The 15,497-nt window shown below is 33.6% G+C and overlaps 1 protein-coding gene, 1 non-coding gene and 1 pseudogene across 12 annotated transcripts in view; 2 read left to right on the top strand and 1 right to left on the bottom strand.

Moving 5' to 3' along the window:
• Nucleotides 1-15,497, top strand: part of LRCH2 (leucine rich repeats and calponin homology domain containing 2) — a 174,185-nt gene that overhangs the window by 81,452 nt on the left and 77,236 nt on the right. For 10 of the 11 annotated variants that reach the window (XR_012515668.1, XR_012515665.1, XR_012515670.1 and 7 more), the window contains 6 exons: nt 2,744-2,788; nt 6,048-6,098; nt 8,728-8,785; nt 9,544-9,656; nt 9,838-9,975; nt 10,131-10,208. Coding sequence is in view for 1 of the 11 variants with exons in the window: in XM_003935833.4 (XP_003935882.1) it covers nt 2,744-2,788; nt 6,048-6,098; nt 8,728-8,785; nt 9,544-9,656; nt 9,838-9,975; nt 10,131-10,208 (483 nt within the window). In the remaining 10 variants the exon portion in view is untranslated. The remainder of the gene's footprint in view (nt 1-2,743; nt 2,789-6,047; nt 6,099-8,727; nt 8,786-9,543; nt 9,657-9,837; nt 9,976-10,130; nt 10,209-15,497) is intronic. The other variant, XR_012515673.1, reaches the window with a different exon arrangement.
• On the bottom strand, nt 1,149-1,716 carry LOC120361802 (thymosin beta-4-like; annotated as a pseudogene).
• On the top strand, nt 6,478-6,606 carry LOC120361959 (small nucleolar RNA SNORA35). Its single transcript, XR_005577984.1, has one exon. It is a non-coding gene; the product is annotated as a small nucleolar RNA SNORA35 (small nucleolar RNA).

Below are 15,497 nucleotides of genomic sequence, written 5' to 3' on the forward strand. Positions count from 1 at the left end.
TCAGCTTCTTTCCTTCAATCTCATGAACCAACCCCTGCAGCTTTCAGCTTTTCTTCTGAAGCTTCATCACCTTGACTTCATAGGACTGAAGAGAGTTAGGGCCTTGCTCTGGTCTAGGCTTTGTCTTAAGGGAATGTTGTGGCTGGTTTGCTATTTTATCCAGACCACTCAGGCTTTGTCCATATTAGCAATAAGGCTGTTTTACTTTCTTATTTTTGTTATCTTCATTGGAATGAGTAGCACTTTTAATTTTCTTCAACAATTGTTTGCATTCACAGCTTAGTTAATTGGAACAAGAGGCCTAGCTCCACCCTATCTCTGCTTTCTACATGTCTTCCTCACTAACCTTAATCATTTCAAGGTTTTTATTTAAAGTGAAAGACATATTCTTCCTTTCACTTGAACACTTAGAGGCCATTGTGGGATTATTAATTGGCCTAATTACCATATTGTGTGTCAGGGAATGGGAGATAGGTAACAACTGGTTAGTGGACCAGTCAGAACACACACCACGTGTATTGATTAAGTTTGCTTTCTTATATGGGTGTTATTTGAGCCACCCCTTAAAAATTACAGTAGTAACATCAAAGATCACTGATCACAGATCACCATAACAGAAATGATAATAATGAGAAAGTTTGAAATATTGTGAAAATTCCCAAAATTTGACAGACAGGAAGTGAGTATGTGCTATTGGAAAAATTGTACCAGTAAACTTGCTTGATACAGGGTTGCCACAAACCTTTTCTGCAGATTTTGAAACTTTGTATTTGCACATTTAAAAAATTATGTATCCCAATAAATAAAATCACTGGAGCAAAGAAATTGATACTCTGATTAAACTGAATTTTGTAGCTTTCCAGAGACCTTGGGCCAGCTTGGGTTTACTCTAGCTTTTACTATCATTCCACCCTGCTTCACCAACATTCAAATTCTTTTCCTTATCTGCCAGCCAGCCAGCCAGATGGGAGAGGCAGGAGTGGTCTTCATTTTCAGTAGCTCTTGATTCTTTGATGTGAGAGGAGCAGTACAGTAATTTAAACTTGATCTAACCTCTTTGTTTCTTACAAAGTTAATCAGCCAAAAGAAGTAAAATAAGAAGACAATGCTTATGCAATGTACAGTTCATTTTCATTATGTAAACCTCATTATGATTCACCTGCTTCCTGTTTGGTCATTTTTTTGGAAGGCAGTGGATTTTTTTTCTTGTGTTTTTATCTTCTTCAGTTTTGACTTATCAGATTTCTCAAACCCAGCCACATTGGGTTTGTTGGATGTGGTTGCTAAGGAAGTGGAGTAAGGCTTTTGAGTGAGCAGAATCTGGTCTGCTCAGTGGCTACCATTAGGTGTCCACAAACCCTCAATTTGTAAAAAGAAAAATATTGTATCTGTGAAGTGCAGTAAAGCAAAACTCAATAAGATGAGATGTGCCTGTACTTTCCTTCACGTGATTGTTATAACTATTGAATTATTTAATAATAAAAGTGCTTAGAATTATGCTTGCCACAGAGGAACCACTTAATAAATATTAGCATATTCACTCAAATATCAGTGTTTCATTGACATATAGATTAAAACAAAAAATAAGTGACTTCAGTGATTGTCTTGCCTGATAAATATGATTTTTTCACATATGCCAATTTCATTCAGTGGCTTTCTGGCACACTGGGTTGAAGGCATATTGAGGTTCTGTATGAGATCACCAGGAAAGAGCATGCTGCTAGATTAGTGATAGTTGTCATAGGAGAGAGAGTGGAGGAACAATATGTCTTGTATTTATTATCCCTAATACTGCTCACCCCCCAGTTTGTGGTTATCAGGTCAATTATCTATTTTTTCAAGGGTTATGGAATATAATGCTGCATATGTAAAGGAGACCATTAAATAGAACCTTGAATGCCAGGCAAAGAAGTCTGGACATAATCCGAAAGTTAGTAGGTTTTTCAACAGCACAGCCATGAGTTGTAAATGGAAGGTTAATCTGCCACTGATTTGCAGGATCATTTGCAGTGAAGAAGAATCAGAAGTAAGAGTTCCAGTGATTGTCATATTGTATTTTCTTGATCCTAAGAAGTATTTTTTCACATATAAACATAGTTCTTATGTAGTAGGGTTGTTAAGAAGATTAAATGGGTAAATACATGTAAAGACATTTAAGTCAGTGCCTGGCATATAGCAAGCACTAATACAAGCGTTAACTTTCATCATTATTATAATTATTAAACAATTAATAGATACATTTAATGTAGTGTTTTTAAACCTGAAAGCAGTAGGTTTCTTAATAATAGATGACATCTTAGAATGGTGAGATTATAGACCAAGTGTAAGATAACGAGGGCCTGGAAAAGGGTGGTAGTTGTGAGAATTCCGAAGAGGTAAGATTACAAAAAGAGAGATTACAAAAAGAATTGACTTGATGAAATATTGGATATACTGAATTAAGGAAAAGGAAAATTCTAAGACAACTCTCAGATTGCACACCTTAATGAATGGGAAATAGTTTGGCTTAGGAAAGAAATGTTACTTGATCTGTGTAAAGTACTTATAACAATGCCTTGCACATGGAGAGCATTATGGTTGTTAATTATCAGTGGTAGGACGATTTTTACACTTGTTATATACTTAAATTTGATATCAGGTAATTTAATAAAGCTAACAAAACATGAAAGAGCCTCGTACATAATTTATGAGAGAATTTATGTGTTCAAAGGAAAATAAATTATGTGTTTTAAATTTTTTTCAGTATAAATCAATGAGGAAGAGTTCAAGTGGCAATGAAAATGATGAGGTGAGAAAAGAGATTAATATTAATAGTTATTGGAAATGTTTAATTATCGTATGAAGTTGGCTCAGTGAGGATAAAATGCAATCAATTTTTCAGTTTGTTATTGACTTAATGCATGGGTTTTTTCCAACAATAAAAACATCTGTGTATCATCATACAATTATTAATTTAATCATTTAATTTACATATGTCCTTTAGAATGGAATTACTAATAATTCAGCATTAGAATTTTATCATTATTCATCTTAGACCTGTAATCCATGAGTGTAAGTGTGTTGTCTTTCATGTCTTTTATCTTTGTAAATCAACCTGGTTGTCAATTGAGATTCTTTTTTAGGAACTTTGTTTAGGAACTCCTTCCATAAATTCTGCATACTATTTTAAAATTTAAAATTAGACTTCTACAATTTGTGCATTACCATAAACCTTTTTACTACACCAGTGCAAACTATGCAGCAACCTGTCATTGTTGAGAAGATATATTCTCATCACCATAAATACTTAAATTTCGTGTATTTTTGGTTGGAGAGATTGAAACTTAATTTGATGTTGAGTACTTAGCAGGGCTTCTGAAAATGCCTTTAGTTTTAGGATATAGAATCACACAGGGAAAAATACTGAATAGAGCCAGATGATTGATCTGCCCCTCAGCTCAGATGCTGATTTCTCTCCATGGCCTCTCCAGTAGTATTTACTGGGATTAATAAAAGTCAGTTATGGCTATAGCTGGTCATATTTTCATGGTTAGTATTTAAGATCAAGCCTGAATTACATGTATTATATGGATATGTTTGGTAATATTTACCTGTGCATGAACACAATCAGTTCTTGTACCCCTGCCCCAGCTTTCCATTGCACCAGCTCCACAAGATCCCAGCTTACCCTTTAAATATTATTCCCAGAGAATGGCCCACTGTGTGGTCTCTAGCATGTCTTCACCAGCTCTCAAGGCTTCAGTGAATAACACCTGTGTACCTGCTGAAGCCTCTCAGATTTGTCTCTAGTCCAGACCTCTCCCCTGAGTTTCAAACCCTTGCAATCTTTTATCTGTCTTTTCTACCTGCTTAGAATTTCTGCTGGATGTATCTCTTAAACGCAGTAGGACTAAATATGTTCAAAACTGAGTTTAAAAAATTTTTGCTTCTAAACCCACTTTTTCACTAATATGCAACAGTTTGTGCAGTGGCTCTCAACTTTGACTGTACACTAAAATTACCAGGTGAGCTTTAGAGAACACTGTCGCCTGGGTCACACTCCCTAGTTGTTATAATTTAATTGACATGTGGTATGATGTGGTATGGACTGAGCAATGAAGTTTTTAATGTTTCCGATGTGAGTTTAATGTCCAGCAAGGTTGAGAACTGCTGAGTTAATGGAATCACCTTCCATCATCCAGCTGTAGCAGGGGCTGGCAAATTATGACCCAGAGGCTAAATTTGGCCTACTGTATGTGATTGTAAATAAAATTTTATCAGAAAACAGTCATACTCATTTGCCTATGGCTACTTTTGCATTACAGTGGCAGACTTTGAGTATAGTAGTCCTCCTTTATTCTCCATTTCACTTTCCAAGGTTTTAGTTACCTGCGGTCTACCACAGTCCAAAATTAGGTGAGTACAGTACAATAAGACCCTTAGAGAGAAACCACATTTACATAACTTTTATTATAGTACATTGTTATAATTGTTCTATTTTATTATTAATTATTGACGTTAATATCATACCTGACTTATAAATTAAACTTTATCATAGGTATGTATGTATAGGAAAAAACATAGCACATGTATTATTTAGGGTTTGGTACTATCTGCGGTTTCAGGCATTCACTGAGATTCTTGGAACATGTTCCTCATGGATTAGGGGGAGCTACTGTAGTTGTCACAAAGCCTAAAATATTTGCCATCTGCCTTTGACAGAAAACATTTCATTTTCCCTATCTCCTCATACCCACTTTTCTCTTGCCTGCTTCACAATATCTAATCAGTAGCCAAGACTTACTGTTGGTTTATTTATTTGTACTAAAATATTCTGTATCCATTCCCCTTTTATTTCTACTGTTTCTGCTCTGGCAGAGGCCCTTATCCATTTCTTGCCTGTACTACTGCAATAGCCTCCTTGCCCTTCTTCCTTTCCCTAGTCCATTCTCACTGTAGCCAGAGTGGTCGTTTCAAAGAACACAGATACAATCAGGCCATTCCCTTGCTTAAAAACCTATTATTTCTCCCCACAACTCAGAGGATCAATTTTAAATCCTCCTTTATCAAGCCTCTGCTTGCCATATCAACCTTAATTCAAAACTTGCTCTTCTTTCACCTTACCCCAGCAATACAAAACTGCTCAGAGGTTTTCTGCAGTCATCTTTACATTTATTGCTTCCATGCTTTGGTTCTTCTCCTCTCATCTTGTTGTTCCCTTCTTTCTCTTTCTGGTAAACACTCAGTTTTTTCTACCGAATTTATACTTTCTCAGGAAACTTGGCTTTCTCCGCCATCTTCACTATTCCCCCAAGTGCCCCTTATCTGTGCCTCATAATATGCCATACATAGTTCGGTATTATACCGAGAGTGTTGTATTACCTGTATATGTGAATCTATTTCTCTCCTCAACTGAAAGATCCTTGAACGGGTGATATTTTACTAAATTTCAATACTCTCAGTGTCTAGCATAGTGTCTGACATATAGTAGGTAGCCAGTAATCATTTGTTGAATGAATGAATAAATGTTCTATGTGGAGTGCATATTCAAAGTTAAACGTCAAAATTTTCATATTTGGTTGGCAGTAGAATAGTCATTTAAAAATAATGGATCATTTAATGTTTTATTAAATTAAATTCTTTGTAATTATCAATAAGTCCTTATTAGATACATGTAAATTTTCAGATGAAAGTTATTTGGAATAATGGAGATTTTGCATGCCTTCCTTTACATGTCTCAGATTTATAACACATCACTGCTATTATATTTAGATAATATTTTTCAAACTTTAAATTACTGTATTTCAAACCACTTAAGGGTCTCATTGAAATGTAGATTCTGATTAGTTAGATCTTGGGTGAGGCCTGAGATTCTGCATTCCTAAACTCTCAGAGGATCCCTATGCTGCTGGTTCACAGACCACATGTAGAGTGTCAGTGTGCTGGATGGTATATTCCAGATTCTTCCTTTACTATTTGATCAAAACAATTTTTATTTTCCTTTTGTATGTTTAAATCATCATTTGTATTGTAATTTCATCTTTCATCTTTTTATTTTTATATTTTAGCAAGACAATGATAATGCTAACATGTCACCACAATCTCCAGTATCATCTGAGGTACAAGTTCTGTTTTTATGTTTTTATGTGTTTTAAAAATGTTTTGTATGTTTTCTGTGTTTTACATAAGATTCTTTCTTGCCACTTCTCTCTAATCTCATTTTTTTGCAATATTATTTATTCACCCATATTTCAAAATTCATGGCAGATTAGTTTGTGCAAACCTTCTAGCCAATAAAAAATTCTAAGAATGCCACTTTTTGTAAAAATATTGATAATAGCACTTGTTTACTTATGATTTTCTTATTGGGAAGTGTCTGTAGATCGCAGAAAAGAATTCAGTTTATGAAAACCTGTGCTTTCTCATTCATCCATATTTTAAAATAAATGATGGATTTTAAGAGCAACTTTCAGATTTTTTAATTTGAAAAAAGTACTTCAGCATTGTGCAATGGCCTTTGGTTTTTCTTGTAACCAGTTAGGTCTGAAAGCAATGCAAAAGAAATTTCCTTTTTCCACGAGAAACATCCCTGCAGTGGGTTGTTCCTATCGACAGGAGGTTACACATTTTTGGGAGAATGGGTATCAGAAAGTTAGAGTTTGTGACATTTCAATCAAATACTCTGGTGGTTTGAATGACTGGTTCTTCTAATTTATTTACTTATTTAAGTCCATTGCTTTATAACAAGAGATAAATTTTAAAAATTCTAAGCTCTGTCTCTTCTACTTCAGATTACCTTATTCTAAAGAATATTGGCATTAGTAAGTAAAGGATTACACATTCATTTGATGAATTCAACACTTTACCAAAGTGTTGGATGGCCCAAATTCACTGTGTAACTTTGATTACGTAGATGGTATTAATATTTCATTATATGTAGGTGGTGTTGCTTTTTTAGTAGGCTAGGATTCTTACTCTGTTGTTTTGGGTGATCTGCATTACAAAACTTTTAAGGGGATTTGGACATTAATTTATAAACATGTTTCTAAATTACGTGACAGATAAAATGGTAAACATACTTTTAAAAAGCAGTTTAAATTAGGATATCTTGAAATTAGTCTTTGTCATATGCTTTCATAATTCCTTTGTTTTACTTTAAGTTACAAGTGTAAGCATATAAGTGTAAGCATAAAAGTAAGCATATACTTATTTGTCTGCTTGATTTATGATTTTATGATCTGTGCTCACAGGGAAGACTGTTCATACCAAATTTCTCAAATAACTTACATTGCTATACATATATATATATATATATGTATATATATATATTTCTTTTTTCTTGTTGAGACATGATCTCATGCTGTTTCACAGGCTGGAGTGTAGTGGCATGATCTCAGGTCACTACAACCTCCACCTCCCACATTCAAGCGATTCTTGTGCCTCAGCCTCCCGAGTAGCTGGGACAACAGGCACATGCCACCACGCCTGGCTAATTTTTGTATTTTTAGTAGAGACAGGGTTTCACCATGTTGATCAGACTGGCCTTGAACTCCTGGCCTCAAGTGATCCACCTGCCTTGGCCTCCCAAAATGTTGAGATTACAGGTGTGAGTTTTGTATTTTTTATTTCATTTGAATAAGTGAAATTTTCATCTAGGAATTTATAACAATTTAACCAAAATAGTGAAGGCAAGCTGGGAGGCTTGTAGGTTTGGATAGGGTGGTGAGTATGTATGTGTTTTGGTGATTCAACTGACATTTAACTTGAACTGCATATCACATGTTAATCAACAGAAGATTTAAATAATCTACAGAATTCTGATTGCATCAATTTCATGTGTGATTGGAAAATAGTAAAACCAATTAGTGTAATGATTTACTGTTAACAAAGTGCTTGCCTGTAATTTGAACCTAAAAGCAGCCCCATAAAATAGGTATGATCCTCATCATTTTACAGCTGAAGAGATGGATAATTTTCCCAACCATCTTAGTTAATAAATGGCAGAGAAATGACTGAAGGCTGCGCTCTACTCACTTCACAGAGTTGTTGCACAGATTAAATAAGGTGCTGCTAAGATTACATTATTTTGTCACTTTACACAGTAGTTTCATTTAGTTATCTCATTTAATCTTCACTGTAATCTCATTTGAAAGATGAAGAAACAATCACAGAGAAATTATATGTTGTGCTCAAAACAAAGCCTAAGCTTTTAAACTCCAACTTCGGATTTGTCTAATGTACTACAGATCTTTCCACAGCAAACCACTGTGTGTGAAACATTTGAAACAATATTCATTCAAATATTTATCATCTATCATTCTGCAGTCCCCGTACAAATATATCTGGCTTTAGATTATCTACTGTTAAGTGTTAAGTCCATAGTAGATGCTGAGTAAATACTAAATTCACTTATCTTTTCATAAAAGCTTACTTCATTTTTTTTGGAAACTTCAATCTGGTTCCTTCAAAAAGTATGATCCATTTTATACACTTCACTAATGATTTTCATTTTCTTTCTACTATGAGAGGAAAGTATTTAAAGCCTATATAGTTAACTCAACTAGTAAATATTAATTACCTCTTGAAAGTGAAATGTATCAACTTGAATTGAAATGCAAGTTACTTTTCACTGATCATAGGAAAAATAAGTATTTCCTCAAATTGAAATGAATATGAATAAGCACCTTGATTATTTTGAAAGAAAAGAAGTCTTATTATTTATTTTTAATGTTTTAATTTTTTTTTTAGGAATATGACAGAAGTGATGGTTTTTCACACAGTCCCTTTGGCTTGAAGCCTAGATCAGGTAAATATATATTCTGTAAATAAAATTTATTAGTTATATTTGAAACTAGTTTCCCAGCTTAAATGGGATTGATTCCATAGTTTTAAGTACACATAGATTCTTTCCCCTCTCCTAAAAGCAATTTTCTCTTAACCTTATTTGTCTTTCCAATTCCCATTCCCATTTCTTTCTTCCTCTTTACCTTCAAGCTCCTGAAACCTCAGCTTTTTGCCTTAGATATACTGCAGTCTTATTTCTACTCTACTGTGACTGCTATTAGAATGACCACTCTGCCAGCAGACCAAACACTGTTTGAAATTATAGCACTCCATTATATTGTGGTTTTTATAAAGGGATCTTTTCGCATTTGGCAAGCCCAAAAGAAAATGGATCCATGTTACTTGGCAAGGTATTGAATTATAGTTTTTATTCCTGAATAACTGTATTGACCTTCAAGAATAATTTTCTTTTTTAAAAGATAGAGGGCTGACATATGTTCAGTAATCATTTTTAACCTGGGTCATAAATTTCTAATAATGTATGTTTAAATAAGAACATGTACAGGTGGTAGAAATCATTACACTTATCTTCCCTGTTGCTTTCAATTATGCAGGTAAGTAGAGCTCAAATATATTCTCTAAAAATATTTGGAATGTATTAGTGAGTAATAATGTTTCATGTAATTTTGTATTGATTCTTTTTATCATGCCTCTTTCCTCATCAATAGTTGCTCTTTCCCATTAACTTTGTAACAAGTTAGGAAATTTCTGTTTTTACAGCTTTTAGCCGCTCATCTCGCCAAGAATATGGGGCAGCAGATCCGGGATTTACAATGAGAAGAAAGATGGAACATTTACGGGAAGAGCGAGAGCAAATACGACAACTTCGAAATGTAAGTCAGATTGATCTGTCTGATCTGCTTTATGGAAATGGGTTTAACTTGCAAAATTAATAAGGCATATGGATTTTATTTTCACTACTCCTTAAAATGTTTGGATTATACAACAATTAGTAATATAAACGTAACATGTATATTTAGATAGAATATCTGACTTACACCTATTTCTCTATAGAATCTTGAATCCAGGTTAAAAGTAATTTTGCCTGATGACATTGGAGCTGCACTGATGGATGGGGTTGTTCTTTGCCATTTAGCCAATCATATAAGGCCACGTTCTGTTGCTAGTATTCATGTACCATCACCAGCAGTGGTAAGTTGTGTTTATAGTTTGTTAGTTCTCTAAAGGAATATATAGCTTCTTAAAATTGTCTTTTAATAATATTCCTCAGTGAACCTAGTTTTCAGTTTTGATTAAGTTCTGTAGAAAAATGCCTAAAGGTACATATTTTCCCTCTTACTTTACAGCCCAAACTGAGCATGGCAAAATGTCGAAGAAATGTAGAAAATTTCCTTGATGCTTGTAAAAAGTTGGGTGTCTCACAGGTAATTGTTGTTTATCTAACAAAGTAGTCACTTAAATATGAATTTATTATATGCAAACTGGGGTTCTTCTTAGAGCAATGAACAATGCTTTCCGAACATGAAAATGAATGCCTTGGGGAGAAATGACAGATACAGGTGAGGGGAAGGAAGGCAGCAAACCACACTGCCATGTGTGTACCTATGCAACAATCTTGCATGTTCTTCACATGTACCCCAAAACCTAAAATGCAATAAAAAAATAAAATAAATAAATAAATAAATAAAAGAAAATGAATGCCTTCTCTTGGTACCTTCTCCTAAGCTCCAGCTTTAACTGTAGCAGTTATCTAATTAATGTTTTAAAGCTGCCTTTAAAGTAACTTACAAAATAGCTACAAATATGGAAAATCATGCACATCACTGACCACATATAACTCTGTGGCCATATTTAGAAATTGGTTGTGATGTCATTACTACTATCTTTTTTTTTTTTCCTTTTATTTTTTTTGCTGGAGAACATTTGGACTCCTTAGTAAGTCATTGGATAGACTCTGATTGGAAGATTTGCATTCAGTGTGAACAGCCTTTTAAACTTCATTTAAAATGCAAAATTGGAAATTATAGCAGCATATTATGATAATATCTGTATTGGACAAGCTTTGAAATTTGTAGGAATTGGCTTACGTTTCATGTAATAACTACAATACTATACAAGTATTAAAGCAGTACAGTATTGTAAATATATAAGGAACATGTATAATCACAATACTGCTTCTTTGTAAAGCGTTATAAACCTAACCTCAAAATGAATGACTGTGGAGAGAAATGACATTGTTATCAGAGCACAATTAAGTTGTGCTTGTTAAGCTGTCTTTTGAACAGTGTCTTAATAATCTCGTCTACAGATCCCACTTTAACCTCTTTCCTCAAGTAAGTAAATATAATTTAATGTGTAGAGAATTAGTGAATTACTGTGTAATTTGGAAATTACATAATGTTCTCTAATTACCTCTTCTCTATACTTGATGTGATGTTTTAAATTTTTAATTCTTAAAAATGTTTGTTGTTTCTTTTTTCTACTCTCAATCTTTCAGTGGGGAACTAGCAAACTTAGCAACATTTTTTCCAGCCATTGTATTATGTAAATTTTCCTGTTTTGCCATTTTTTCTTTTTTTAAAATTAAAGAAACCTTTTTTTTTAGAGATGGGGTCTCACTGTGTTACCCAGGCTGGACTGGAGCTCCTGAGCTCTAGCAATCCTCCCACTTCCACTTCATGAATAACTGGGATTACAAGCATTCACCACCTCACTAATGTTATGCCACTTTTGTTTTAAGGGTTTTATTTTTAGCTTCAGTGTTTTTCTCTGAGCTCAGAAATGGTAATATATAATCATTTTTAACTGAATTTTCTGTTTTAGGATGTTTTCTAATTTTTAACACACAATGTAGTGCATATAAGTAAAGTGTACAATTTGATCGGTTTTGACATATGCATACACCATGAAATCATCACCACAGTCAAAATAATGAACATATCTACTGCTGCCAAAAGTTTCCTCATGTGTCTTTGTAATCCTTCCTTCTCCGGCAACCACTAATCTGTTTCCTGTCATTGCAGATTAGTTTACACTTTCTAGAGTTTTATATAATTGGAATGATGCAGTATCTATGATATTTTTCTATGTTCTTTCACTCAGCATAATTAAGACTCATCACTATTGTTGCACATATGAATAGACCATTGCTGTTTATTTCTAGATGGTATTTAATTGTATGGATATACCACACTTTGTTGATCCCTTGACCTGCTGATGGCCATTTGGGTTGTTTCCAGTTTTAGGGCTTACTACAAATAAAGCTGCTATGAACATTTGCATACAAGTCTTTGTATGGATTTATGCATTCTTTAATTTTTGGTAAATACCTAAAGTGGAATAACTGGAACTTATGGTATGTGCATGCTTAACATTTTAAAGAAAATACAAAACTCTTCCAAAGTGGTTGTACTATTTTACATTCCTGTCAGCAGTATGTGAGAGTTCCAGTTGCTCCACATCACTAACACTCAGTATAATCAGCATTTAAAAATTTTAGTCATTGCGATGCATATGTACCAACTTGTCAATTCAGTCTTAATTTGTATTTTCCTAAAGACTAATGATGCTGATCATCTTGTCAAGGGCTTATTTGCCACCTGTATATCTTCTTTTTTGAAGTACACATTCTAATCTATTGTCTATTTTGTATTTGGTTATTTATTTTCCTATGATTGTGTTTCAGATTTCTTTATAAATTATGGATGAAGTCCTTTACCAGATCTGTGATTTATAAATATAGCATCCAAATCTTTGGTTTGTCTTTTCATTGTTCTTAGAGTATCTTTCAAAGAGCAGGAGCTTCAAAGTTTTTGAAGTACAATTTATTTTTTTAAATGGGTTGTGCTTTTTTTTTCAAAGGTAGGAAATCTTTATATAACCCAAGGCCGCAAAGATTTTCTCCTATGTTTACTTCTATAAGTTTTATTATCTTAGGTTTTATGTTCATGGCTATGATCAATTTTGAGTTAGTTTTTGTATATGGTAAAATGTATGGATTGAAGTTCTCTTTTTTTAAGCCTGGGATTGGGCATATACATTGATTTTTTTAAAGAAAATATTTGTATTGATATATAATTAAAATGCCATAGAATTTGCTGATTTAAAGTATACAATTAAATAGTTTTTAGTATAATCACAAAACTCAGCAACAGTCACAACAATCTATTTAGAATACTTTTGTCACCCCAGAAACAAAGCCCTTACCCATTTGCAGTCCCTCCCCTGTTCTCTCTATGGATTTGCCTATTCTGGACGTTACATATAATAAAATCATACAGTATGGGATCTCTAGTGTCTGGCTCCTTTGACTTAGTATAATTTTTCCAAGGTTCATCCATATTGTAGCCTAAATCAGTACTTCATTTATTTTTATGGCTGAATAGTGTTCTGTTTTAAACACATACCACATGTTATTTATCCATTCATCACTTGATAGACATTTGGGTTGTTTCCACTGATTGTTTGTTATGAATAATGTTTCTGTGAACATCTGTGAATAAGTTTTTCTTTGAACACCTGTTTTGAATTCTCTTGGTATATAACTAGCAGTGAAATTGTTAGGTTATATGGTAACTCTATGTTTATAATATTTTTTAAGAAACTGCCAAAATATGTTGCAAAGTGGCTACACTATTTTTATAGTTCCACCAGCAATATATGAGTGTTCTAATTTCTTCACATCATCACCGACAATGGTTACTCTCTACCTTTTTTGGTTCTAGCTATTTTAATGGGTGTGTGGTGTGATCTTATTGCAGTTTTGATTTGCATTTCCCGAATAGTTAATGAGGTTGAGCATATTTTCATGTGCTTATTGATTTGTATATATTCTTTGGTATGATGTCTATTCAAACCCTGTCTCCATTTGTGAATTGGATTATTTATCTGTTTTATTGAGTTGTGGTTCTTTAGGTATTCTAGATACAAGTTGCCTATGAGAGATATGATATGCAAATATTTTCTCCCATTCTGTGGGTTGTCTTTTGACTTTCTTGATTTATTTACAGCACAAAAGTTATTTGATGAAGTCTAGTTTATCTCATTTTTTCTTCTGCTTATGATTTTGATATCATATCTAAGAAAACATTGTGAAATTCAAGGTCACAAAGATTTTCACCTGCGTTTTCTTCTAAAAGTTTTATAAGTTTTAGGGCTTACCTTTTTGTCTGTGATTCATTTTGAGATCAGTTTTGTGCATGGTATGAGGTAGGGATCTAAATTCGTTCTTTGAAATGTGGATATCCAGTTGTCCCAGCACCATTTGTTGGTAAGACTCTTCTTTTCCCCATTGAATTGTCTGTCTTAGTTCCTTTGTCAAAAATCAGTTGACCATAAATTCTTTGTTTCTGGACTCTCAGTTTTTTACCACCAAATTTCTTATTCCAGTATCACACTGTCTTGTTTACTGTACCTTTGTGATGCATTTTGAAATCAAGAAGTATGAGTCTTCCAGTTTTGTTCTGTATCAAGGTTGTTTTGGCTATACTGGGTCCCTTGTATTTCCATATCAATTTTAGGATTTATTAGCTTGTCAGTTTATGCAAAAAAGCCAGTTGGGATTTTGTTAGGGATACTGAGTCTGTAAAATGATTTGGGATGTATTGTCATCTTCACAACATTTATTTCTGTGATCCATTAACATGAGACATCTTTCCATTTATTTACATCTTCTAAATTTTATTCCAACAGTGTTTTGTAATATTCAGTGTATGAGTTTTTCATTAGTTTTGTTAAATGCTTAGTATTTTATTCTCTTTGGTACTATTGTAAATATAATTTTTTCCTTAATTCCACTGTCAAGTTTTTATTGCTACTTTATAGAAATAGAAGTGATTTTCTTTTATTGATCTTGTATTCTGCAGCCTTGCAGAATTCATTTATTAGTTCTTTTTTTATTACTATTTTTTAAATTTGAGACAGAGTCTTACTCTGTTGCCAGGCTGGAGTGCAGTGGCATGATCTCAGCTCACTGCAACCTCCAACTCCCTGGTTCAAGCTATTCTTCTGCCTCAGCCTCCCAAGTAGCTGGGATTACAGGCATGTGCCACCACGGCCAGATAATTTTTGTATTTTTGGTAGAGATGGGGTTTCACCATATTGGCCAGCATGGTCTTGTTCTCCTGACCTCATGATCTGCCTTGGCCTCCCAAAGTGCTGGGATTACAGGTGTGAGCCACTGTGCCCAGCCCATTTATTTGTTAGTAGTTTTTTGTGTGTGTGTGTTTGTATGCCTTAGGAGTTTCTCTCTACAGAATCATGTCGTTATTCTTTCAAAGAATTCATCCATTTCATCTAAGTTGTCAAACTATTGTTATGAAGTTGTTTATGATCTCTCCTTATTATCATTTTCATATTTGTGGAATATCTTGTGGTGTCACTTCCCTTATTTATGACATTGGTAATTTGTGTATTCTCTCTTTTTTTCCTGATTAGCCCAGCTTGAGGTTTATGAATTTTAAAAAATCTAAATGAACTAATGTTTGGTTTCATTGATTTTTCTATCTATCGTTTTCTGTTTTTCTACTTTATTGTTTTCCTCTCTCATTCTCATTATTTGCATCTTTCTTTTGCCATTGGTGTGATTTGCTCTTCTTTTTTTAGTTTTTAGGGTGGAAGCTGAAGTCATTGATTTGAATCCTTTCTTCTTTTCTAGTATACACTTCAGTGGTTATTTGAATAAATAGACAAAATATTAAGAGGGCAACAAATGT

The sequence above is a fragment of the Saimiri boliviensis genome, chromosome X (assembly GCF_048565385.1).
Source record: "Saimiri boliviensis isolate mSaiBol1 chromosome X, mSaiBol1.pri, whole genome shotgun sequence".
Classification (NCBI taxonomy): domain Eukaryota; kingdom Metazoa; phylum Chordata; class Mammalia; order Primates; family Cebidae; genus Saimiri; species Saimiri boliviensis.